The sequence below is a fragment of the Scatophagus argus genome, chromosome 21, assembly GCF_020382885.2.
Source record: "Scatophagus argus isolate fScaArg1 chromosome 21, fScaArg1.pri, whole genome shotgun sequence".
Classification (NCBI taxonomy): Eukaryota; Metazoa; Chordata; class Actinopteri; family Scatophagidae; genus Scatophagus; species Scatophagus argus.
This window is the reverse complement of record NC_058513.1, coordinates 1,576,904-1,601,332: the sequence shown is the minus strand read 5'-3', so window position 1 is coordinate 1,601,332 and position 24,429 is coordinate 1,576,904. Positions and strand designations below refer to the sequence as shown.

Here is a 24,429-nt window from a genome sequence, read left to right as displayed (position 1 = left end):
GAGAGTTAAAATACAAGAAAGATATTTCTTACTCACCTTTGACTTAACTGAATCGCTGGTGGTGGAATCTATTAGAAATGAACAAAATATGGATGAGAACTGCTGTCATCACTGCACAAGTGGTGGTAGTGTAAATGGTACAACGGTGTGGTAACTGGCTAATCACAGCACACACTACCAGTACTGCAACATTTCGGGAGATCTCTAGCCATTATCAGAGGATTTTTCTTTAAAATCAAGCAAACAATCACAGGTTTTCCTGCTTTTACTTTCAGATTTAAAATGGCTAGAGTTCACCTTTAACATCAGCAAGGGAAACCAAGACTGGTGGAAAGAAAATTAACGGGTAAAAGAATCCCATGCAATGCAATGGAAACACCCAAGACAAACACACAAGGCGGAAGACCTGGTCCTACCGAAGAGGCTGATCCACTGTCTCAGCTACAGAGAAAAAGTGCAGAAAGGTCCAGAAAAAAAGAGAAATTGAGAAAAAGAAGGAAACGTCATGATTATATACGGACAGAAACATAGCTGGAGAGGTATAGGAATCTACAAAGAAGGACAGACACTTAGGCAAATCTCACATGATAAGGTCATTAAAGGGTAGCATTTTGGGGCTTAAGGGGTTAGTATGCATCAACTGGAGCGGATAGATAACTGAATAGCATCTGAAACCCCCTCCTCCTACACATTGTGAATTGTGAATCTGATAGTTCACCAAACTTTCAGCAATGAATGGCCAGGTCTGCAGACTTGAGAGAGTAGACAGGGTCTGAACTTCTGAACTGAACTAATTTTTGTGTGTACAAATGAGTGCAACACTAAGAATGCTTTTAAAGAAAGATTGTCCAAGAGTCTGCTCTTTTTCCCATTTTCATGGATATCACGTCTTGTCCTTGTATATGATAGCAGGCTTTTCTGGGACCAAGCCTCTGACCAGAGGGGATTCTACTGCTTCTGCAGATTTTGAATGAAGTGTGTAACAAGCAAATTAAGCTTGTTTTAGTTTGGTAAAAGAGAGAAACCAGATATCAGAATGTGTAATAGGTCTAAAAATATTTGCTTTCTTGAAACTTTGTGAGTTTGTTTTGTTTATTCATTAGAGTTAAAAAGATTAGAGCTTGTGCCATGTAGCAAACGGCTCTCATACATACAGACAATACTATCAGACTATCACCTCTGGAAGTACAAAGTGGGATTACGAGACATGGTGGGTCGGTGCTAGCTGTTCTGAATGTTTTACATAGATGAAGATAACATTTGCATAAATTTCACAGATTTGATTATGACTTCTGATCTTCTATCATGACTATCACGACTATCTATCATCTTCTATCATGACTATTCCTCACCTGAGGCCTCTCCTGGCATGCCCGGCCTGCCGATGTTAGATAGCAGATGGTCAATGTTGGGCACAGGCTGCATCTCCCGCTTATCCTCTGGGGCCTAGACACACACATTTGCACACAACCAGAAATACACAACCATACCCAAAATACAAGTACAAATGAGGACATGAGAACAAAACCATCCCTGTATTCAGCTCTTTTGACAATACCAAAGCCACTGCTGCGATCTAACATACCTTCTCTTCTTTATCAAACTGTCCATTACTGAAGAACCAGTCATGCTGTTGAAGTAGCAAAACACGGCATCAGTGGATGATGATAAGACAAAACACACAACTAACTCATAAAGAATGGTGCCACTGCTAGTTCTTACGTGCAAGATAAGCGTCTCCACTATTTTGTAGCGGTCGGGCATATGGGTTACCATATCAGTCATATTGTCCTCTGATGTCCTCACCAGAGTGGGACCAAACACCAGAGCCAGATTTCTTGGCTCCATCTGGAAATAACATCAAAATTATGTTCATATCTGTCTCCGTTAATGACAACATGTGTCCAAACACAAAAACCTAACTGCTAATTCAGAGTGTTACCTTATTCTTTTCAGAGTGATCTGCCACCTTCTTAAGGTGGCCCACCAGGAACTTGAGGGTGTGATAGTAGTGATCTGGGAGGTCATGGATCTTGACAAAGGACAGGAAGCAAGGAATTGGTGCAGCAAAGATTAAATCAGATTTTAAAATTAATGAATGGCAGACAATATTAATTGATCTTTGTTATGCTATGCTTTGACACATACCAGTTTCTTCATAGTCTTCAGTCTGTCCTCTGCGTCTTCTATCCGGTTGGCATCAATGAAATCATTGTATTTGTCTACAGACAAAGAAGGAAAAATCTTGTAAATTGTATCCAAAGTGAGAAAATAATCCAGTGGCAGCCGCACTTTTATATTATATGTTCATTGTGATTCATTCTACACTTAACAGTAAGCAAATGAATGGTCATACCATCAGTAAACAGCGGCTCGGGCAGTTTTCGGAAGAAGGATTTGAGCAGGCTGCTGATTACATTAAGGTCCTGCCATCTCTGTGAAAACAGAAAGAGTGAGGGGTTACTATTTCTATGCAGACTTGTAAAAATAACACACATGATCTGACAAAATTATTCTGAGTATGAGATACTATTAGACTTCTATTACCAAACAGCTTTGAAAAGATAGTGTTTTTAAAACTCTGTGGAATATTCCGATGTAACCATGTATCCTGCACACCTCCTCAGCAGTGTTGATGTCCATGCCCTTGTTGAGATGCTCCTGCAGGTTCGACACCATGGCATTGTTCCCTGGCACCCGGTAGATACCGGTGTACTCCAGACCTGATGCCTCCACCACGCCACAGCACATCTCCACGATCAGAGGGACAAACTATGAAGACATGGAGGGTAAAATGACGACGCAGAGAGCAATGAAGAGGAATTGATGAAATGCAGGAAGAGGGAAGTAAGCGTGGTGGAAGAGAAGCAGGAACGGGCGTAGAATAGAATGGAAGAAGCAACAAAAGGGATGAAAATGAGAGACAAGGAGAAAGGAGGAAATAAGTTCAAGCAATATGGTACAGTGCTGTGTTTTTTTCTATTCTGTACATGGAAATCAAACAAAGACAGACGACTACTTGAGACAATAACACACTTAACATTCAGCAAAGAGACATGCAGACAGAGCTCCCCTATTATTCTACGCAATTGCTTGGATCAATTTATCTAATATGATTAATTGTGTGCTGTTTGTTTTAGCATCTATTAATATGACAGAGTGTTTTTGTAAATTCCACTTTAACTGATCCAAAATTGATACTAGTTTAATAAATATGCTTCAGTTTTGAATAAACCAGAGCAGATGGTTTCTAATATCCCCTGCATTCCAACATTCAAACTGACAGCAGTGGCCTGAAGGGATCTTTAGGCATGTGACATCACTTGAAACGAACAGATTCAGTTTTACAAGACAGCCTTGCTAGCTTTTGTTTTTGCAACATTTTATGCAACTTAAGATCCGCTCGCCGTTTGCCCCCTGGTTTTCAAATAGATCAATAGAACTAGACAAGTTTTTTTTTCAATTATATATGTTACTAGTGTGAATAGCCAAAATAGCAAAAAATGGAACCCAGAAAAGCAGGGGATTTGTTTTGTTTAGCCTATAGAAAACACATTAATCTGCAAACCCATTTTAAGTGAAAACTGACAGTCAGTTTGGACCTTTGCTCCACTTCTTTTAGTCAGTTATTCATTATTTGTTACATGTTAAGCATCAACTCTGTGGTCAGTGTTATCATTTTGTCTACAAATGACGTGTTTTTTGGACATAAGTACAATTCAAGTTATTTTTATGCTATGATTCATGCTGTTGGAAGTGGAGCCACATCATAAAACACTGGAGGCTTACTTTATGGTTGACAGCAGGCTGACAGTCCTCCAGTCGCACACCGAAAGCCTTTGGACTGCCTGGCTTCTTAGCCTTCTTCATGATGTTGATGCCCCACAGCGCCTTGTTGTCATCTGCGTACACAGTTAGCTAGTTTAGACATGAACTAAACATTTTTTTGCTCCTGGTAAGCAAATGGTAAAAATACACTTTATGGCACATTCCCATCATAATCTGGACCCTCAATGAAATTCAGGTAGAGAAAACACACATATTTAATATGCAAATAATGACAAATATTTTTGTAGAGTAGAGTAAACTTTTATTGAACTACGATTCAGATCACAAGCCACTTTACTGTCGTGATATATTTTAAACCTGAAAATACAGTCCTTGGTTTAGTCAGCCCCTTTATACTTAAATATTTTAATTAATTTATTGTTTTTATTGTTCATGTCAGTGATTGAGTAGCAGAGGTGAAAAAATAAAAAGGGCACAAGCTGCATGCAGCCGGCACTAGCACTCAGAAAGTCTTGATGTATTTATGGTGTTTTATTATGTTACCCAGATGTTAACCATGGGCAGGAAACACACAGGGAACTTGTGGTTCATGTATTATTTATCACTAACTTTTGCTAAATGTTCAACTCTGTAATGGTGATGCTAAAGAAAGTAGGCTTCATCCTGCGTGAATAATGAATGCCTGTGTAAAATATCATGGCAATCTTTAAAATAATTTTTGAGGTATTTCACTCTGGACAAAAGTGATGAATAAACCATCAGACATTCCCATCTTCAGAGCCACAGAATTTGTGCTGTGCTCTGTTGCTTTCAACCAGCAGCTGGCAAAAGTTGACATTTTGTTTTATATTGGACTCGTATTTGTACCTACCAGTTCTGGAGGCTCGGTTCACTGAGGTGTTGTCAGTCTTAGCCAGGAGGAAAGGAGGCATCATTCGATGGGCTCTGGGAGAGGAGTCTGGCTTATTACCTGTCAAACTGCACAATGTGAGGGAAACAAAGACAGATGAAAATGAAATGTGCTTTTTTGAAGATTCTGTAAAATATCTTGTGACTACCTAAGTTTCATGTGAAAAAAAAATGGATGACTTTTGCAAACTGCATTTAAATTTATTGTTTCAGACAGGCTTACAGCCCAGAGCTATGTTGATTCCTAATTACGCAAAGGCTAAGTGACAACTGTTATCAAGCAAACATTCTTTGCTAAATATAATCCACTGTGCTGACCTGTGTTTTCTGTAGTCATTCAGCTTCTTGTTGATGAGAGCTTGTCTTGAGAAACCAATCTCCTGGAGCAAGTGGAGATTACAAATCAGATCAGTATGAGTGTGTTTGTGTAAAAAAGTAATATGAACTAGTTACTGGTTACTGGTTAGATCTACCTCGTTGTCAGTCTTGCTGTTCTCCCTGATGACCCTGATCCAGGCCAGCATATCGTCCCTGTCCTCGGCCTGCAGCAGGTACTCGCAGAAGTCCTGCGTGGTCAGCCTCAGGGTGTGTTTCCGCTTGGTTTCACTGTAGGCGATGTCGATCAGGCAGCCGCGGATGCTAACTGGAGGATGTTCATCCTGGCTGGGCCCTGCTCCTGCCCCGTGAAGGACAGCTTCTCGTTTGTCTTTGTAGAGGAAAAGCGAATGGGAACGGAGGACAGAGAAGACGCGCTTCCATGGTCTCATGCCACCACCTACTTTCTACAGTACGGAGACACAGAAACGACAACATAACTTTAAACAGAAAACAAATTTTTTAAAACTATTTTGGACTTAAATAAAACAGATTAAAATCAATGTTTAGCTACAATCTCAGACATTTAAGTCCCTACTCTACAAAAATTATCTTAGCAGCTGATGCAAAGGCAACCAGTCGTTTTCTGTTTCTGTAAGAGTAGCAGCTGCCAACAACACAGGAGAAAAAAACGTAAGTTTATTCATCGATTTATTCTATAACAGAAAACACGTAGACACATGAGAGCAGACAACAATTATAACAGGAATCCAGCCTGGCTGAATTGCCTGTCAGCCTTCATTTTCCCAGGAGATTTCATGCTCGGTGGAAGACAAAACTGCATGGTGAAAGCAAGGTTTATAGGGAACCAGTCTAATGCTGATATTGTCTTTATTCTGCAGCCATTACATTGTGCAGTCAACATTTACTTCATAATCATACGTCAAATCAAGAAAATTCTCCACTGTCGATTTTAGAATATGCAGGATTTCAGAGAACTTTTCTATGATTTATCTTAAGTAGGCTCAACTACACTAACCCTGTCTTTTCAGGTCTCACCAGAATGCTGGTCAGGCAGCTGCAGCTCATTCTGAATGCTGCTGCTCTTCTTGTGAGTCAAACAATTGGTTTGAAAATATGACTGTTGGTTTAAATAAAGCATTGAATATTTTTATCCTCATCTGACACCGTTTTATGAACAATCAAGTCCTCTCAAATGGTTTGTAAGTTGTGCTTACTGTTTATGCACTACCTACCTGGAGCAAACTCTCAGGTCCAACTCTCATTTCTGGTAAATCTGCCACTGTTATGACTGTAAAATGTATATATATATACAGTAACTGAGCACCTTAATAACGTGGTGGGGTTTAAGGAAGGGACAGTGTGTCATACCTTTCCCTTCTCTGTGAGGATCTGTTTGTAGTGCAGCCAGCCTTCCTTACGAACATCACTAAAGGTTATGGTTCCAAGTTCAGAGGTGGAGTGGCGCTTGGACCGGGCCTCTTCCTGAGCTCGCAGGCTCTCCAGAGACTAAAACACAGTTTAGGATATTATGACTTGTTGGAATTTGAATAAAATAGAAATTCAAAGTCCATGTCCATGCACTCAAGTGCCATAACCACAACTATGTTAAGGACTCACCCCATCAGTGAAAAAGCTCTTGACCCTTTTTGGTAATTTGCTGTGGAATAGAAAGTACGCATGTTATAAAATATAAATACAAAGTCCAGACCATTAACTGTATGTAAAGATGGATGACATGACAGCTCCCCAAAAATGAAGCCAAAACATCTGGATTGCCCCCTGGTAGCTGGCTGCAGTTTAGGTCATAAACCCCTCCCCCTTCATGTTAGCAGATGGGACATGGCCAAAACTAAAAACTCAAAGTACGCATCAAATAAAATGTTGATTAATTACTCTAAACCTGTATAAATAAAATTAGAGTAACTCAACAGTCCATATCACTAAAGTATAGTTACACTAAGTATAGAGGTTTTAAATGTCCTCTGAGTTCCTGACTTACGAGAAGACACGGCCCTCTTCCCTGAAAGTGTTGAGACCCTCATCACAGGACTTGGATCTCTCGGTGGTGATGGCCAGCAGGTAAGAGGAACGCCGACTTTTAATACTACCTGAAGAGAGAAAAGCCATGTCACAGATGAAGGAGAAGGAAGACAAAGACTGTAAATAAATATGTAATGTAGGGTAGTGACGTGCAATGACAAAAAAGATGAGCAGCTACAGTTATTTGTTGTTTCAAACCGTGAGTGACTACTATGACCATAGCAGGCAGATAAATTAAGGGGTTATGCATATTACAAGAATACCCTGACATTTTGATTTTCATTTCCCAGTTTTGGACAATGTTCAAATTATACACTAAGTGGAACTGGAGGGAATTCTTCAGCTATGTATCACATTAAAATGGGTCTGAGACTAGACAAATATATCAGTGTGCCAAAATAAAAGCATTACATAAATGCTTGTCATTTTGCCTCAAAAACACTGGCAGTGGTGCTTCACAATGTCAGTTCAAACATACTGGAAACATACTATACATTGGTCTGGCACGTTCAATGTTTAGACCAATATATACACTTTCAGTGTGAGTGAGACTCACTGCAGTCCTGAGAACGAAGACGGACAAAAGGGTAGATGGAGGATAGGGTGGGGGTGACAGAGGTGGAAGTGAGGGTGGCCATGGAGGCCTGGGAACTGGACACCACAGAGCAGGCAGGTACATAGCAGGCCTGTAGGTCAGTGCTAGGACTGGTGGGTTCATCTGCAAGGTTGTCATCACAGGTGAGCAACAAGGGATGAGAAATGATTATAAACAAAGACAAGACAAGACATGCTAAGAGCTTCCTCAGTTCATGTTTAAGCTGTTAGAATATCTCTCTGAGGCAGACCAACTCCGGAGGCAGAAATAACCTCTGATGGAGAACTACCCTTATTAGTGTCAACTTTGGGAACTTCTTTAAAATGCATGTAAATTTTACTGTACAGCAGTCTCTGTGGCTACGAGTGCTAACTTTTGGACAATGACACATTGAAATGCACTACATTTTCCAAAAGTCTGCACAGAGTTCTGCACAGATGACATGCTTTTGATAAAAAGACAGTGAGATTTCACTATGCTTCACATCTATGCTTCTGAAGCGGAAATGCAAGCGCCGGAAGTAAAAAGCTACCATTGGGCTCTAAACCAAATACACCAAGGTTGCATGATTTGAAAATTACAACTACTAAGCCTTCTATGAAACTACATTATATATACTTAATAAATCTATAAGTTTAAAAGTTTATATAAGAGTAGTTTGCAAGAGCGCAAGTATAAAAATAAGACTGTAAGGGAAAACTAGTGATTGGATGAGTTTCCATGTTCAGCATGATGATGATATGTCCCAAAAGTTTCATTTAGCCACTTGTTAGCAACTGCCTTTTTAAAGACATGCTATCTGTCTGTTGTCAAATTGGATTTAATGAGGTTTTTTTTAATAGCATTTTTTTTTTTACCATAAAAATCTGTTAAAGGGAGTTTAACTTAACAAAGCTCATGGGAGTTTTTTTGGGTCTCTCTAAAAATCAAATTGAAGAGTTTGGTTTAGTTCTAATTGGAAAGTGTCATGAGACAACTGTTGTTGTGATTTGGTGCTATATGAATAAGTTGAATTGTTATATGTGGAGGACCGGGCAGAGTGGTGGGACAGAGCTGCTGTTCAGACCTGCTGGCAGGGCTGGGGATTTCAGAAGGATGGACGTCTAGATTTTTAAACGTTGGGGATCTTTCCATATTCAATATTTATCTCCACTTCTTCCCACTGTGCAAAAGTGAAGCCAAAATATCTTTGACATGAACACTGACATCCTGTGCCTAAGACGTCATTCAGAGCCTGCAACTGCATAATAATAATTGGACGGTTAGAGTTTCACCCCCTTTTTCTTAACATCAAATAATTACTTTAAAAAAACTTTCATCATCAAAAAGTCATCAACTCATTTCCTGGTTTTAGGACTCATTCCTGTAGCACTCTATTACCAGCTAGTATTAATAATAATGTAAGGCCTAAACTCCTTACCTGTTTTTACCACGTTTGAGTCTACAGTTATGTTCATGTTTAAGCTGTTGACTGAACCTGTAAGATCATTTCTGACTCCAGAGCATCCTTCTTTCTAAGACATTCCAGAACTAAAACTCCATTTACTGCTGCTTATTTGAAATATACAAACACTGGACATGTGACAGGTCAAAAACATACTACGACATTTAACATTCAGTATTCATCAACATAGTATATACATGTTGATGAATACTGTACATGTATATGACACACACACAGAAGCAGGTATAAACACACACACACAAAACTGTCTAAAAGGATGAAAAAAGGTAAGGTAAGTAAAATACTGAAGAGCTCTGTAGCAACAGACAGTATAAATTGTTTAAAATATACAAAAATGTGCCAGTAAATGACTGGAACTGCCTTAGAATGTTATAAATTATAAGTTAGTCTAGTGCAACTTTATATTTAAAAAGGCCTTTTTGAATTTTATTGTAAACTTAATAAACAATAAATGTAAAATAATGCAAAATTTTGTGGTAAATATTGTTATAGTGTTGACAAGGTGTGACATTCTAAGTGCTGTATTAAGTCAGTTGCTACAGAGAAAACGTCACTAACCTATGAAGGGAATAGAGGACAAGGAGTTGAATGCATGCTGTGCCAGGCTACCATTAGCCCCGCGGTTGGAGCTGGGCCCCCCAGAGGCAGGAGAGGGTGTCCCTGGTGTAGGTGTCAGACCAGGAGGTTCAGGTGACTCCACAGGTGTGGTGTAGTGGGGATGTCGAAGACCCTGAACTGGAGTTCGGCGGCCAGAAGGTGGCTTTTGCCTCAGAACTACCTCTTGATTCAGGGAGATGGGCGAAATGACCTCCCTGTCCTCACCCAGTTGGCCTCTCTCTTCCTCTGATGCAGACAGGGCAGGGGTAGACTGAGGTCTGGGTACCATTTCACCCTCACTGTCTGCAGGGCTACTCCTGCTTCCAGGACTCCAGTTAAGGTGAGGGCCACTGTAGCTGGGTTCTCTAAAGGAGTGTGCCTGCTGGAGGAGGTGGCCAGCTTTGCGGGAAAAGGAAGGGCTGTAGCTTTTGTAGCCCACTAGCTCCTCTTCTTTTACTCGTCTTGTTTGGGGTTCCGCTATCTGTTGGCCTGACTGCCTGCCACTAGGATGCACTGGAGAAGAGGTTGTGATGTGGGATGTAACTGTAGTTTGGTGTGGATGCCCTGCTGAGACCTTCTGGTCCGTCAGCTCGCTGAATTTTGTTGTTTGGGAGTGTTCATAGCGCGGTGTGACCAGTGCAGAAGCTTGTGCCAGCGTTTCCACAGAACGGCCGTAGTTGTGCTCGTACTCAGCATAGGCTGCCAGCAGGCTCTCTGAGCATGACCTGCTTCCTGGTCCTGATACACCACCCCAGCTCCCTAGCCAATAGGAATCATGGGAAGCAGCAGCTGCCTGGTGGTGGTATAAGAGGGTTTCTCTTCTGCGATGTTCCACAGAGGTTGTGGAAGCAAATGAAGGTGCAGGGCCAAGTGCTAAACCCAGCCCCAGTTCTGCTAAACGATCTTGAGATATACTGCGGTGGCGGGGGGATATGCGTTCGGCAGCTTCAGCCTGGCTGTAGTACCAGTCCGACAGAGCCTGGTGGCAGAGCGCATCGGTGAGAGTGCGTGCAGAGCCTGACAGGCTGCTCTTCCTTGGTGGAGGCAGAGTTGCAGAGGCAATGGCAGCATTGTGGTTAGCAAAGTGAAAGTCCAGAGGATTGACGGCTGAAGATGAGCGGCCACGGTGCCGCCCTGATGGGGCAAAATGGCCACTGGAATCCTCAGGGCCCCCGGGCCAGCCGGAGGTGGGGGTAGAAGCAGCAGGTGGGCGGTTGTCCAGTGGAGAGGTGGTGGGGCCAGGTCGGCACTGCCAGTTGTCCAGGGGACTGTGGAGGTTGTGGCTGGGCTGTGGGGCAGTGGCACTGGGCTTGGCAGAAGGGTAACAGAGAGGCGGTGGCTCAGGGAGGTTGTGGGCCTCCCCTGAATATGGCTCATTGCCTTTCAGGTAGGCATCCTGGGAATATGCCTGAGGACAAGAGAGTCAGAACACAATGTAAAACATGACAGAAAGGATAAAAGAACAAAGATGGAAGGGACAGTGAGAGGGCAGAGTGGGACAGATGCAACATGCACTATGCAGCAACATTTCTTGTGTTCTAAAAAAACCCTTTTTTCATACATTTTTTCATACCCTTCTGTATAAACTAATTTCTGTCCTCAGTCCTTTCTGCCCAGGCACAATTCCAAATTTCTGAGGTTAACCTTTAATAAGAGGCTAGAAGAATAACAAATTCAGAAACACATAATCCATGCTATTACATAAACAGCCTAGCTAAGCGCGGTGGCCACACAGTAATACACAGTAATGAGGCAAAAAGAAGGAAAGAAGAGAAAATAGAAGAAAGACAATACTCACACTTACCAACTGCAACACATCCTCATCTTTTGGCATGATAGAAAGCTCCAAAATGTTTTCACTGCAAACAACATCAACGTCAAAACATATGAACAAAGTTCAAAATGGGTCAGATGTGAACAATGATATGATTTATGTACACTAGTCTCCCACCTGTTTTGGATGAGTGCAATCACTTGAGAATAGGTTTTCCCCAGTATGCTCTCCCCATTCACTTTCACCAGCCTGTCTCCTGGGGACACACAAACATACATACAGGGGGTGTGAGAGTGAGAGAGAGAAAGAGACGGAGGGAGGGTCTGTCATAACTAAGTAGCCTACACAGTTAAATGGTTTTTTTTTGTCTGTAATGATCGGGAGTCTGCACAGGGCGTTTTATTTTGAAAATTAGCTGGATTATCTGTGTGGTTCTTGTGTCTCAATTCTTGGCTCAATCTGCTCTGTGCAGTTCGATACTGCTTATGTTAAAATAGAATAGATATATTCTTCACAGAGCCCCCTCTGGGACACTACTGAAATATATTGCAGCGCCTGGTGAAATCACAAGCATGGTTCAGAGAGAATCCTGGAGTTCACCCGTACATCACTGCAGCAAGATGAGCAATTACAACACTAGAGGTCAGCAGAGACTTTTAGGGGCTGCTAAGTTACTTTTAGGGGCTGCTATGTTACTGTTAGTGCAACTCTCTTCTGTCCGCCATGTCCCACAAGTCCCTCTCACGCCTACAGTTAGTTCAGAACGCAGCATCTCAACTTCTCTTTTAACAGACGACACATCGCATCACCAACATGCTAGCTTCCCTTCACTGGCTGCCAGTCCGTTTTAGAATTGATTAAGATTTTACTGATCACTTTTAAAGCATGTCTGGGTTTGGCTCAAAAGTTATGTAACAGAGCTGTTGACCCCCTATGAGCCAGCCCCAAGCCTAAGATCCTCAGGTGGAGCCCTTTTGGTCGTTCCACAGTTGAGTTTAAAAACTTAAAGTGACCGGGCCTTTGCCATCAGAGCCCCTTGACTTAGGGACGACCTTCCAGAGGAGAAAAGGCTTACGAGGTCAGTGACTTCTTTTAAATCACTTCTCAAAACACACTTTTACAGAGTGGCTTTTATGTGTTGTTGTCTTTTCACTGTCCTCTTTAACTTATTGATTTTAAATTATATATCTCCTTTTTATCTTTTATACTGTATATATGTATGTATGTTTGCTTATTGCATTCTGTTTAGTGTACAATTTGTCGATTTTGTTGTTAATGACTGTTAAGCGCTTTGGAAACCTGGTTTTTGAAAGGTGCTATATAAATAAAGTTATCATAATTATTATTATTGTCATTATTATTATTATTAAGATGTATAGCAAGCAACACCTGGCCACTTCTGTAAAGCCTGAGATGGAACTCAGGGTTAAAAAGAGGAAAATACTTTCTGCTGAGTGTTATGACCAAAGCTCTGCCGTGACTCATGTCAGCTACATGTCACTCATATGCTTCCTGCCTATTTGTGTGTGTGTGTGTTTGTGTGTATCTTCTACCTGTACACAGCCCAGCTTGTTGGGCAGGGCCATTTTCTTTGACACTCTTCACAAAGATGGTGTCCATTGGCTCCAAACGAGACCGCTGGCCACCTGCTTAACATAAACAAAGATGCTGACTGAATCCAATTATTTCATGCACTGAAAATATCAGCAAAACCCACAAAGTTGAATGAACTCCACCTACACATGGAAACAAAAAGTCCCACCCCTCCACACACCCACGACACAACACAGACAATAGATCGGAATAAGACACTTAGTACGTAATACTGACTCATCCGAGCTAAACACCTAAACACCGGAAAAGATTGTGCGCTTGACAAAGTCACCAAAACACAACACTCACCTTTTCCAGTTGCATTTCCATTTTCCTCATCCTGTCAGAGAGACACAGAGCATGTGTTAGAGAAGAGGAGGACCACAGGGGGGCGCTGCTCAACTCACATCCAACCAAATCTCCACTCCCACCCAGGTCTGACTGACTCCAGCTGACTGGGCAGGTTCAGCAGCCTCTCAGCTGCCTGGTGGGCTGGTTTATAATTTGACTGAGTATCTGATTGTCTCACTGACTGACATACTGACTCCCTGTCAGTTTGACCACCTGTCTCACTGTCTGTCTGTCTGACTAGCATGCCTATGGCTCGGTCTATGTGAAGGCTTTGATACTTCGCTGAGTTAGCTCATTCCTGACCTGGACACAAAGGGCTCTGCGCACTGACTGAGGTCTGCAGCTACACAACACCAACCTCTCCGAAGGGCAATAGTACATTACCATAGAGAGGCACAGTCCCTCCCCTTCCTGTGTCCACCATGGGACCTTATTTCACAAGAAAACTGTATGTTAGTTAATGGTGAGAGACAAATAATGTTTTGATGCCGTGAATTAAACATAGAATGTCAATTTAATAGATAACTTTGCGACTCAAGAAAGGAACAGTTTGGCATAAAACTGTGTAAGTAAATGACTGTGAAAACTCGCAATTAGAAAGACAACACACCAAGAAGTTGTGTAGATGATATATTCTCATGTAACACTTTTGAAACTTTGAGGAGCAGGGTTACCACATGCTAACTACCTTATGGAATTGACTAATTCTGCTTTCACATAGATGCAGCTATCAACAGGGTCAGACTTGAGGTGATTTTGAGCTCTTTCCAGTACTTCTTCTGTGCCAAGTGTGACTGCCCTGTTGGTGTTGGTGACCTAATAAAAAACAAAACTAAATGGTAATTTGCTATCCTCATGACAAACTGTGACTTTCTTAAGTTGAAGTCAAGTCAAGTCAAGTCAACTTTATTTGTATAGCCCATTTTTACAAGCAGTTTGTCTCAAAGGGCTTAACATAACATCAGCAACATCCTCTGCCCTTCGACCCTCACATCGACTAAGGAAAAACTCCCAGAAGAAACCTTTAACGGGAAAAAATGGAAGAAACCTCAGGGTGAGCAACAGAGGAGGGATCCCTCACCCAGGACGGGCAGACGTGCTTTTTAGCTTTTAAATTGACAAACATCATATGTGTAATTCATCACACAATTCAAAATAAAAACATTATTTGTCTCTCACCATTAACTACCATCTTTTTTGTGAAATAAGGTCCGATGGGAAATACGGGAATGGGAGGGACTAAATATGCATGTAGGTCCAGACCCATATACAGTATGTATTGAAGGAATGTAATTAAGCTAAGCGTAGAATTTGCATGCATGATGTGAATAACGTGAGTAATTTCTATGGGAAACGTGCTGTCTTCACTTAGAAACTATTACAGAAGAGTACAGAAGACTGATAGAGCTTTGTTACATGGTGAAACAGCAATCACTGAGGCGAGCTTGCATATCTTACACAGAACAAAGATTTGACCTGCTGATGGTGCCAGATAAGATCTCAAGGGATCTCCTAATTTGAAAGCATCATCTGGAGACCATGGCTGTTTGTACAATAATTGCAAAAAACAACAAAAAAAAAAAAAAAAAAAACAAAGTGGACCAGCTGACCAACAAGATATTGACACGGATAGAACTATGTTGCTAATGTGGCTATAAACAACAGGATTAAGTCCGGTCCCACTCCCATCAAACCTAGATTCACACTCCAGCTGAAAGGTTAGTGCAACAATTTTGCCTGTCAGAACCAGCCATTGGCATTTATTTACAAAATCATCTTCATCGTCTAATGCTAGTTTGACCAAAGTGAAAGTGAGCCCTACTTCTGATGGAATGCAGGCGTATTACCAAATTCACTTCTTGTACTTGCTGTCTCTCTATTGACTGTGTGAACCAAATACACACATTTATTTATTTATTTATTTATTTTTGTCCAAAGATCAAAATCCAGCCCCAGAGAGCAGTCTGCTGACCTTGACGTTGCAGAGAGAGGACTCTGGTGGGTAGACAATGAAGTGGCGCAGAGTGAAGCCGAATCCCTGCGAGTTCTTCTGGAGAAAAATGGTCCGTGGGCCTTGCCACGACATGCCCTCCACCTCACCTGATGACAGCGGCCGGCGCCTGTTTTCATTGGACGACACCATGCCATCTCTCCGCCCTTTAGCCTGTTGAGAAGAGAAGATGGGGATCAATAATTCGTAGCTTTCCGTTTCTTTTTGATAGATAACGAGTGCTGACAAAACCTCACCATGTGAGTCTTAAAGCACATCGTAACAACCATTTTCAGGGGTCTTCAATGAGCTTGTGCGTGACTGTGTATTCCTCCGATGTTGAATGCATGTAGGGGAAGTGTGAGTGGGTGGATGTGGTCCATTCACAGAGGACTCTGCCCAGATCCAACCGGGGCAGAATTCCACTAATGCCAGAAATTTCTCAGACATTTCCTCTCTCTAAAGAGGAAGCTCTATTTTCACCAACAACCTCACCTATAATCACATTTATTACCTCCAGCCAACAATGGCAGAGTTAAAAATATATATAGTCTTTAAATAACAGGCGTGGAACAACAGGAAATTATTAGGGCTCATAAACACAGATCTGGAAAATCAGACGAACAATAGACAAAGGCAGCTTCACAATGAGTGTGACTAAAAACATCCACTGATATTTCTATAGGTTGAAGGAGGTAAAAATGAAGCCAGAGAGAAGGGAGATAGATATACTGTAGCTCAAGCACGCCTGGAAACTGTATTTATCAACACTGATTTTCACCATTTAAAAAGTAAATGTGCCATTCACATCAATGAGATATAAGGGACTAAAAATAGAATCAATCCCTCAGATATTTACTATATACATTATTAATATTTAGCACATTTGTAAAGATACTGCAAAACAATAACCTTTTAGTCTGCAGTACAGAAAAAATCCATGTATGTAAATGTGATGCTGGATGGATCATGAAACCACTGATTCTCCCATTGCTCGATTATGAAGTAAAACCTAATAGCCATCATGGGGGAGAATGAAAATATCTACTATATATACAAGCTGATACACATCATTATCATCAACTGGAGCTGGAGAAAAGCACATACATTCATAATACACACACAAAAAAAACATTCAAACTTGACTTAGCCAGTTACAAAAACAAGAGGAAGTCTGTTTCTTGAGACAGGAAGTGGATGGCCAAGCCCTTCAGAGGCGTGTTTTGGGGAAACCTTGGCCTCTAAGAATAGTTCCAATGAGAACCGGGAAGAGACACACACTTTCCACAGAGCGAAGCCAATTACTTTAGATTTTGCCATTATATAGTCAAACAAGTCATTTTCATCAAATCTAACTAGACTTTGCTTAATATCATTAAATGTACAGAATCTGGTTGATTTGTAGCTGAATGTACACCCACACATCACACTGAAAGAATTACATCAACCCATTGAAACACTTTCAAAGTTTACACCCCAGACTGACTTTTTCAAACTTTCTAATAGCACTATGCAGTGTATTATCTTCAGCGTCAAGCTTTACAAACAAAACGAACTCACCTCAGAGGATTCCTGCTCACTGACATTTCTGTGTATGAGTGGTTGTGTTGTATGAAGCCACAGAGCATGAAGTCATCATATCTGTGTGTGTATCTGTGCGTGAGTGCGTGTGTGTGTGTGAGAGAGAGAGTTAGTTACAGGGTACACTGTAGTGTCAGATTCCTCATCATGCGACATCTCTGCAGGTGACATTTCACACATGAGTGAATGTAAACACACAGGAGAGATGCTGTTACATGCTTACCTCTCTCTCCTTCACACACTCACCTTACTCTCCCACTCAGAGTGTGAAATGCCAACATGCCAGAGTGTGTTTTATTGAACAGCGGGATTTGTTTTGCCAGCTCTCTCTGTGGCACGGCTCTGTGCTCAGCAAGACAACTCAATGCGAGTCTGTGCGCATCAACTTCTTCCTACATTTTACACAATCAGCACTGACATTATCCTTACCTGAGACTCTTTCATGTAATATGCTAATATGCTTGTCCCATTACTTTTCCTTTTATCACTTGTTGTTTGCTTGGGTTTTTTTTTTTTAATAAAGGAAAAATTCACCCAAAAGTGAAAATCCATTTGATGCCTATTCACCCCCAAAGTCATACAGTACTTAGTCATATTTAACCCTAACATGGCTCCATACGCCTCATCTAGCATAATCCAAGTCAGTGCAGTGTAAATAACATCTTATGATTTTTGTTGTTGTTGTTTGGGAGGATGCTGCAATGCCACTTTGCTGTGAAGCTGCAAAAATGTTTTGTGTAATAATGACTGAATTTTAATTTTTGGGTGAACTGTTCCTTTAACTTTGAGTGGCGTGTGCTGTACAATTATGACAGTTGGGATACAGAAGGAAACGTGTGTGACGCATAACGAAACAAAAATGGAAGACAGTTGCTATTACTGAATCTAAATGCAGTAGCAGTCACTCAGTTGGGCAAGTGCTAGGTGTGAGTACTACTCCAGGAATTAGATGGTGCAGGTTATGCCATATTCATGAAAGGATATTTAATAAAAATAATAAAAAAAATTTGTTGAATGCATTTGCCTTCTCCCTCCTACCCAACATAACAGCCCTTACCTGACCCTGAACACTTGGTCTGATTGTGCAGCTCGTTCAGGACAACAAGGGCTCGCTGTGCTAACTCAAATATAGCTCATCATTAACATGGGCTACTCAATTTACTTGTTCTTCTGACTGCACTGGTCATTTCATTTGGCTCACTTGGGTTTAGTGGCATTGAGTTGCAGACATTTCCTGAAATGGTTTAGCTCATCTGACATTCAGACCACAGCAGAATGAGCTAAAGTGAGACACAAAGAGTGACACAATGCAAAAAGACACACATCCACCCTGCATACACAGATCACATAATACAAACTGACAGACACTTGTGTGTAATAACACACACACACACACACACACAGTGTATACCAGAAGCTGGATTATTAAAACAGTCACTCCACCAGGAAGGCAAACATACAAACAGTGTGTGTTGGAAAAGGTATGATCCTTGATGCATACTTGATGATGTAAAAGCACGACCACACACACCCACAAATACATGCAGGGATAAGATTTTATATAAAGCTACATGAATCTCTGTGCGTAGTGAGGGCATCAGCCTCATCTCCCTTCCCCTCTGCTAGTCAACAGGCCCCCTCAGTGCTACATTACATAACACCTAAAGAAGGCACAGAGATATGGCATAACACACACACACTCGAATAAATCAAACACCACATGCTGAATCTTCCTCCGAAGTGTGTAACGACAGGCTGGCAACAGCCATTCTGTTTGACTCTACTATGCAGCCTCTCTCAACATGTGTTAAAGTCACCCCTAAAGTTGATAGCAATGACATCTGATGACTTTGGCCCCCCTGCCTAAAAACCAAGACACCCACAAGGTGGAATAGGACATCACAGAGAGGGTCAATAATGGTTTCTTCTTGCACTGATCAGAGTAGACAGGAAAGGTTAAAGCTAGATGCCTGAAGAAGATCCTGCAGGAAATACACCTGTCCACAGTGATCAGATCAGACAGGAGATGAGGACCCTTCAGAATGATGAGAGCCACGGCTGTTTTAAGAGCTGTGCTCTGTCTACTACGTAGGATGGAATTCCAGTGCCAGTCCACTATAGTGGACTCATATGATTGATCAGTACTGCAGTCGCAACAGAACATACCAATTGGAACAGGAAGTTGCACCTGTTTCCAGTAAAGTTCTCACGATACCAGAATTCCAAGCATCAATACCATATTAGCATAGAAAAAAGAAAATTGAGACCTCTTTTAATACAGCACAAAAGGTAAACAAGTAGGATAATCTTCTTTGTTTAATTTATGAACAATCTGCACACAGCGCTAGTACAGAAGAAGTCACCGGACGCATACCAACACATTTGTGATAATGTTTAAATAATAATGTGTTATAATGTGTAGTCTTGGGGTGAAAATCTGTTCGGAGATCTATTTTATAGCTTTGGAAATTTCAACTTTATTAAATGCAGATATCAGAGTCATGGTGAGGTATCTAGTTTTACCAAATGAACTTCCCACAAACTCTACATAGCATTTTAACACCTATCGATTTGTTTTTGTTTTGCCAGATAACAACAACCAATATTTGGACCTCTAGCCAAATATTGGTAAAAATATGAAGGCAGCTGCTAGATACCTAACTCTAAATAATGAGCTTCTGTTGAGTGTCTGGTGAGTTTGTACATTTTTCTGAGGCTGGTAGATTGTCACATTTTAAAAAGTTAATTTCCAGGCACGACAAGGGCTGCTTTTATGCAGTCATAATAAAGTAGAACTGATGCAGCATTTAGTGCAGCTCACGACATCGCAACAAAAAACTTATGCATCTTAATTTTTCTCTTCTCTTACATAAAACAATTTAACAGTTTAAAGATTGTCTCATCTGACACAGTGACCCAGTCGAAAGACAAAAAATAAAACGCTGTGTACATAATACATACAACCCTAAAAAATCTACGCTAAGCTACATTTAATAAAAGTTTAGAAAGGTGCATCAGGGCCACCACCATCCCCTTTAAGATGATGGTTTGGTGATCCAACATATCCAATAATTTGGTACATCGATGGTACACAGATGATTTTCTTTTCTGGAAAAATTAGAGTAGAGTTTGGATACTATTGCTGACAAAAAGAGGCCAGTTACATATGAATAACTGATAATAAAACTGTCTTATCATCTACTTTGAATTCCATAATGCTTTGTGCAAATTTCCCATGTCAAAGATCTGTTCATACTAAAAGAATTTCGTTAGTCTGGCTTTAAAATCAGTTGAAAAGTTAGTGTCCAGTGATGATCTAAAGCGTGTATCGCATTCTTTTAAATCCTGACGAGCAAATTTCTCTGGCCATGGTAATGGTGCTGAATAATGACCAGAAATAAATGAGCAACTTGCACTTTCAGTTCAAAACTACAATCTCCTCTCTTACCCAGGACAAGCGATGGCGCTGTATGAGCCTCCGGGAGCCCCGTCGTCTTGGTGATGCGATGGGGGTCGGCCGTGGTGAGGCACGAGGTGAAACACCCCTTAAAACTGCCAGCCAGATACAGCGAGGTTCAGCGTCGCTACAGTCCACCCCAACAGAACACTGGAATCGCCACTCGTGGCCTGACGGAGCTGGTGCAACACCCGACACCCTCAGCATAGCACCTCCACATTCGTACACACATGTACCGTCTGTGCAGCGAACACACACTAACACACACCAGGGGGTTCAAGGTTTCAGACCCCAAAACTGAGATCTGAGGTCACCTCCGCACAATCTCTGCTGGGTGCATCACGGCCAACAGCCAAGAGTAAATCGAAAGAAAACCCACTCCTACACAGTAAGTCTACTACTCAGGTGTCACAATCAGCAATGTAGATGCAGAACACCAAGTCTTTAATGTGTGAATTTGTGATTCTTGAATCCTCCTTGGATTTAGCTTAAGCTTCATCATTCATGTTTTCCTTCCTTTGCTCAGCTCATCAGATTTTGTTTCATGGGTCTCAAAGACGGGTGCTCAAGCCATGACAATCCTGTGCAAATCCAGGGAAATCATTCAATTATGATTAGACTTCATTTGTCATATTATTTCTTGTGATAGTCCTCATTTTTACGAATCTTGGCTTGACTGGGTCCTTGTCATTGACATTTAAAGGAAATTTCTGTGATCAAAAGAGCCATCCACCCAGTCTTGACCTCTTCTTGTCTTCTTTCACCTTTCATTTAGTCCACTTCACTGTTTAAGATGAGGGATTGGAAGGCTTTAATAACATCCTTGCAGTTTGAATGTGAAACAGAATTAGAAACAGCATCACAATGCAACTATTGTGGCAGTATCAACCGACAGGCCTCTCAAATTTGAAACAGTCCTCTTCAGAGCTTTCGGAGTAGAACTGCCCCCATGTCAGAAAAACCACATTCATCTCACTGAAGTAGTGGTCAGTTGCTTCTGCGCAATCTCGGTTAAATTTAGTTCTCGTCTCTTCTGATTTTCAGATACGACTCCATCCCAGACCCGTTGAATCCCATTCCTGGACCAGTTGAGCTGAGAAGGCAGTTTGTTGTCAGATACAGATTTCAGTTTTGGTTACAATGCCACGCTGCTGCTATGAGATCCAGTGTGTCCCCTTCCATGCTGGCACTATAGTGCATCATTGGCTGTGGCTGTCTAAGTATAGTCCTCCCTCCTCTCAACCCTGCCATGCCTCTCTCTCTCTCTCTCTGTCTCTCTCTCTCTCTCTCCCTTGGGTCTATTTGCTGACATCCCCACTCTCTCCCTCTCTCCCCCACCCCCTCTCTCAGTCACATTCCGCTCATCTCTTTGCTACGCAGTCCAACCCAATGGTGAAGCAGAAAGCAATGTTATTCTCTCTACCTCTCTCTCACTCTATTTTCTTTCGGTCTCCCTGCCTCCTCTTTTAAGACTCATACGATGCTGCCGTTGGTATCCAGGGTGCACTGTGAATTATGTGTTAACAATTATTTAATCAACAATAAATGATCAAGCAAAAATGCCAAACAGGGATATTCTGAAACCACTGTTTCCTTCCCGATAGCAATTCTGATACCTGAACTTTTTGTATCGGCTGGTACAAAGTATTGACTCGATACGGATGCACTAAAAATTGGGTTGATCAGAAGCTGATGTGTTTATTATGGGTTAGAAAAATATTTACAGTACAGCCTCAGAACTGAACTTCAGACCAAGGTTTTTGGTCACAAGAGTAAGAAGACCTTAAATGAGTAAACTTAATTCAGCTACCCAATGAGCATTTTCCTTTATCACAGGTACAAAAAACAACATTTTACTTGGATGATACTCATACTTACATTATTTGTACCAGATACTCGTTTCAGCAGAGCAGCATGTCAACCCTGACTTCTAACCCTGTATTTATGTTTTGTTATGAATGTGCTTGAAGTTACAGAAGTCGCTTGCCATTTAGGGAATTTGGTCACCTTTGTATTAAAAGATCTGTGAAGCTGCATATGAGTGTACAGGCCAATACTTCAAAGTAGCAGGTTCAGTTTCTAATAATTAAAGTACGAGTCATTAAATTGGCATGTAGGCTTGTGTACTAGTCTATACCTGATCCATCATTTTAGGTTGACATGGGGCATTTCCAGTATGGTATTGGTATTGGAATAATTCTAATGCCAAACATTTTCTGGTTTCAGCCTCTGAAATGTGGGGGTATTTGCTGCTCTTTGCCGAACACTAAATTACTGTCTTTAGGTGGACACAACAAGAAACCTGAAGATGTCATCTTGGGCTTAGGGAACACAAGCATTTTTCTGTATACACACAGCATGACTACAATCTCAGGGATGGTGTGCATTCATGTATAGTTCATAAAGTAAATAATGTAGCCACAGGCTATTTTTTTACACTGAAGCAGTACTGTGGAACAGCCTTCCATTAAATATAAGGTTGACAAAAACAAATGGTCATGTCAGTGCTTATTTATGGAGTCTGGGTTATTTTACAAGAGCTATAAATGTGCTTTTGATGTGTTTAGGTGTATTCATGTGGATATTAATTGTTTTGTGCAATTTCAGTTTTCATGTTAAGACTGTATTGTTTAATTTTATGTTAAATGGTTTGTCTCTCAGCAACTGAGGCTATTTTGGAAATAAGATTTCCCTTAGATCTGCAGTGCCTTGGATAATGCAGTGTATTTTGTGGATCCATGAATAAATCCAGAAAAATGTCATTCCTAATCCTTTGGGGGCTCATCAAATAATTGAGAATACAGTGATAGTAATAGTTGCCTTCACTATAGTGACATGGAAAGTTAAAAATTAACCTACCAACACCTGTAAAGCTCCTTAATAAATTGATTAAACAAACAAGTCACAAAGTGTTGAATGAGTTGTAGAAGTGTTGGTCATGATATTTAACTTTTGTTATTATTATGTTAAATAATCAATAATGTCAGTAACTGTTCGCAGTCGTATGTGTGTAATAATGTTATATATATATAAACATATAATAACTGTACAGCTCTCTTACACTAACTGTATAGCTCCCTTATCTAAAATTCCAGTCATTTCACTGTTTTTTTAATTTTTTCTAAGACTTTAAAATTGTTTTTCTTATAGTAAATATTGAAATTTATCTAATCAAATTCATATTCTATATTTAGATTTTGTATTTGCACCTTAAGCCAAGACAAATTCCTTGTATGAGTAAACATACATGGCAATAAAAATTATTCTGATTCTGCAATTAAATTGTAAACAAGTGCTAGCGTCTGAGGGAGTAAAACAGTACTACCAAAATGTCAAATAGCATAAATGTTTGTGTATCTTGAATAACTGTGTGTGTGTGTGTGTGTGTGTGTGTGTGTGTTTGTGTGAGTGCGTGCACGTGTCCATCCTCCTCTAGCCCTCCACAGCAGCTCTAACAGCGCTGTCAGCCTCGGTCCTCTTTTCATTGACACCTGAGAGCAGCTAAAACGACAGACAACGAGAAAAGGGGAGAATGAAGATGAAGAGGGAGAAGTGGGATGAAGAGACGCTAAATGAGGCTGACGTCCATGCAAACATCGTCCAGCAGCCTCTGCATCTCTCATCTCCTGTCCTCCTCTGGCCTTTTCTTCCCTTTTCTCTATTTCTCCACTGCTATACTTTATTTTCCTCTCCCAACACCTTCTCTCTTCTGATCTTTTTCTCTCTACATTCTATACTTCCCTTACCCATACCAGCTGTAAAACAAAACCTACAAAGCCAGACTTGTGCTGGCTGAAACCAAACAAACTGCTGTGAACATTATTCTGGCATTGCTCTGCATGCCTCTCCATTAACCCCTCACTACCTCACTCTACCTCTCATGTAGAGTGAATACTATGGGCAATATTCACTATACAAGTGCAATATCCACCCATAATTCAACACTGAA

At 41.0% G+C, this 24,429-nt stretch overlaps 1 protein-coding gene across 6 annotated transcripts in view; it reads right to left on the bottom strand.

Annotated features, from left to right (window-relative positions):
* Positions 1-24,429, bottom strand: part of LOC124052348 (rho GTPase-activating protein 23-like) — a 62,597-nt gene that overhangs the window by 3,672 nt on the left and 34,496 nt on the right. For 2 of the 6 annotated variants that reach the window (XM_046376497.1, XM_046376492.1), the window contains exons 2-23: positions 15,425-15,616; positions 13,411-13,441; positions 13,062-13,157; positions 11,686-11,764; positions 11,533-11,593; positions 9,696-11,142; positions 7,634-7,795; positions 7,037-7,145; positions 6,655-6,694; positions 6,406-6,543; positions 5,172-5,480; positions 5,017-5,078; positions 4,661-4,767; positions 3,790-3,902; positions 2,620-2,772; positions 2,357-2,435; positions 2,149-2,222; positions 1,943-2,032; positions 1,723-1,848; positions 1,586-1,630; positions 1,353-1,446; positions 37-68 (exon numbers count right to left, since the gene is read on the bottom strand). In XM_046376497.1, coding sequence (XP_046232453.1) covers positions 37-68; positions 1,353-1,446; positions 1,586-1,630; positions 1,723-1,848; positions 1,943-2,032; positions 2,149-2,222; positions 2,357-2,435; positions 2,620-2,772; positions 3,790-3,902; positions 4,661-4,767; positions 5,017-5,078; positions 5,172-5,480; positions 6,406-6,543; positions 6,655-6,694; positions 7,037-7,145; positions 7,634-7,795; positions 9,696-11,142; positions 11,533-11,593; positions 11,686-11,764; positions 13,062-13,157; positions 13,411-13,441; positions 15,425-15,616 — 3,639 coding nt within the window. Of the gene's footprint in view, positions 1-36; positions 69-1,352; positions 1,447-1,585; positions 1,631-1,722; positions 1,849-1,942; positions 2,033-2,148; positions 2,223-2,356; positions 2,436-2,619; positions 2,773-3,789; positions 3,903-4,660; positions 4,768-5,016; positions 5,079-5,171; positions 5,481-6,405; positions 6,544-6,654; positions 6,695-7,036; positions 7,146-7,633; positions 7,796-9,695; positions 11,143-11,532; positions 11,594-11,685; positions 11,765-13,061; positions 13,158-13,410; positions 13,442-15,424; positions 15,617-15,699; positions 16,517-24,429 lie in introns of those variants that run through there. The other 4 variants (XM_046376496.1, XM_046376494.1, XM_046376493.1 and 1 more) reach the window with 4 other exon arrangements.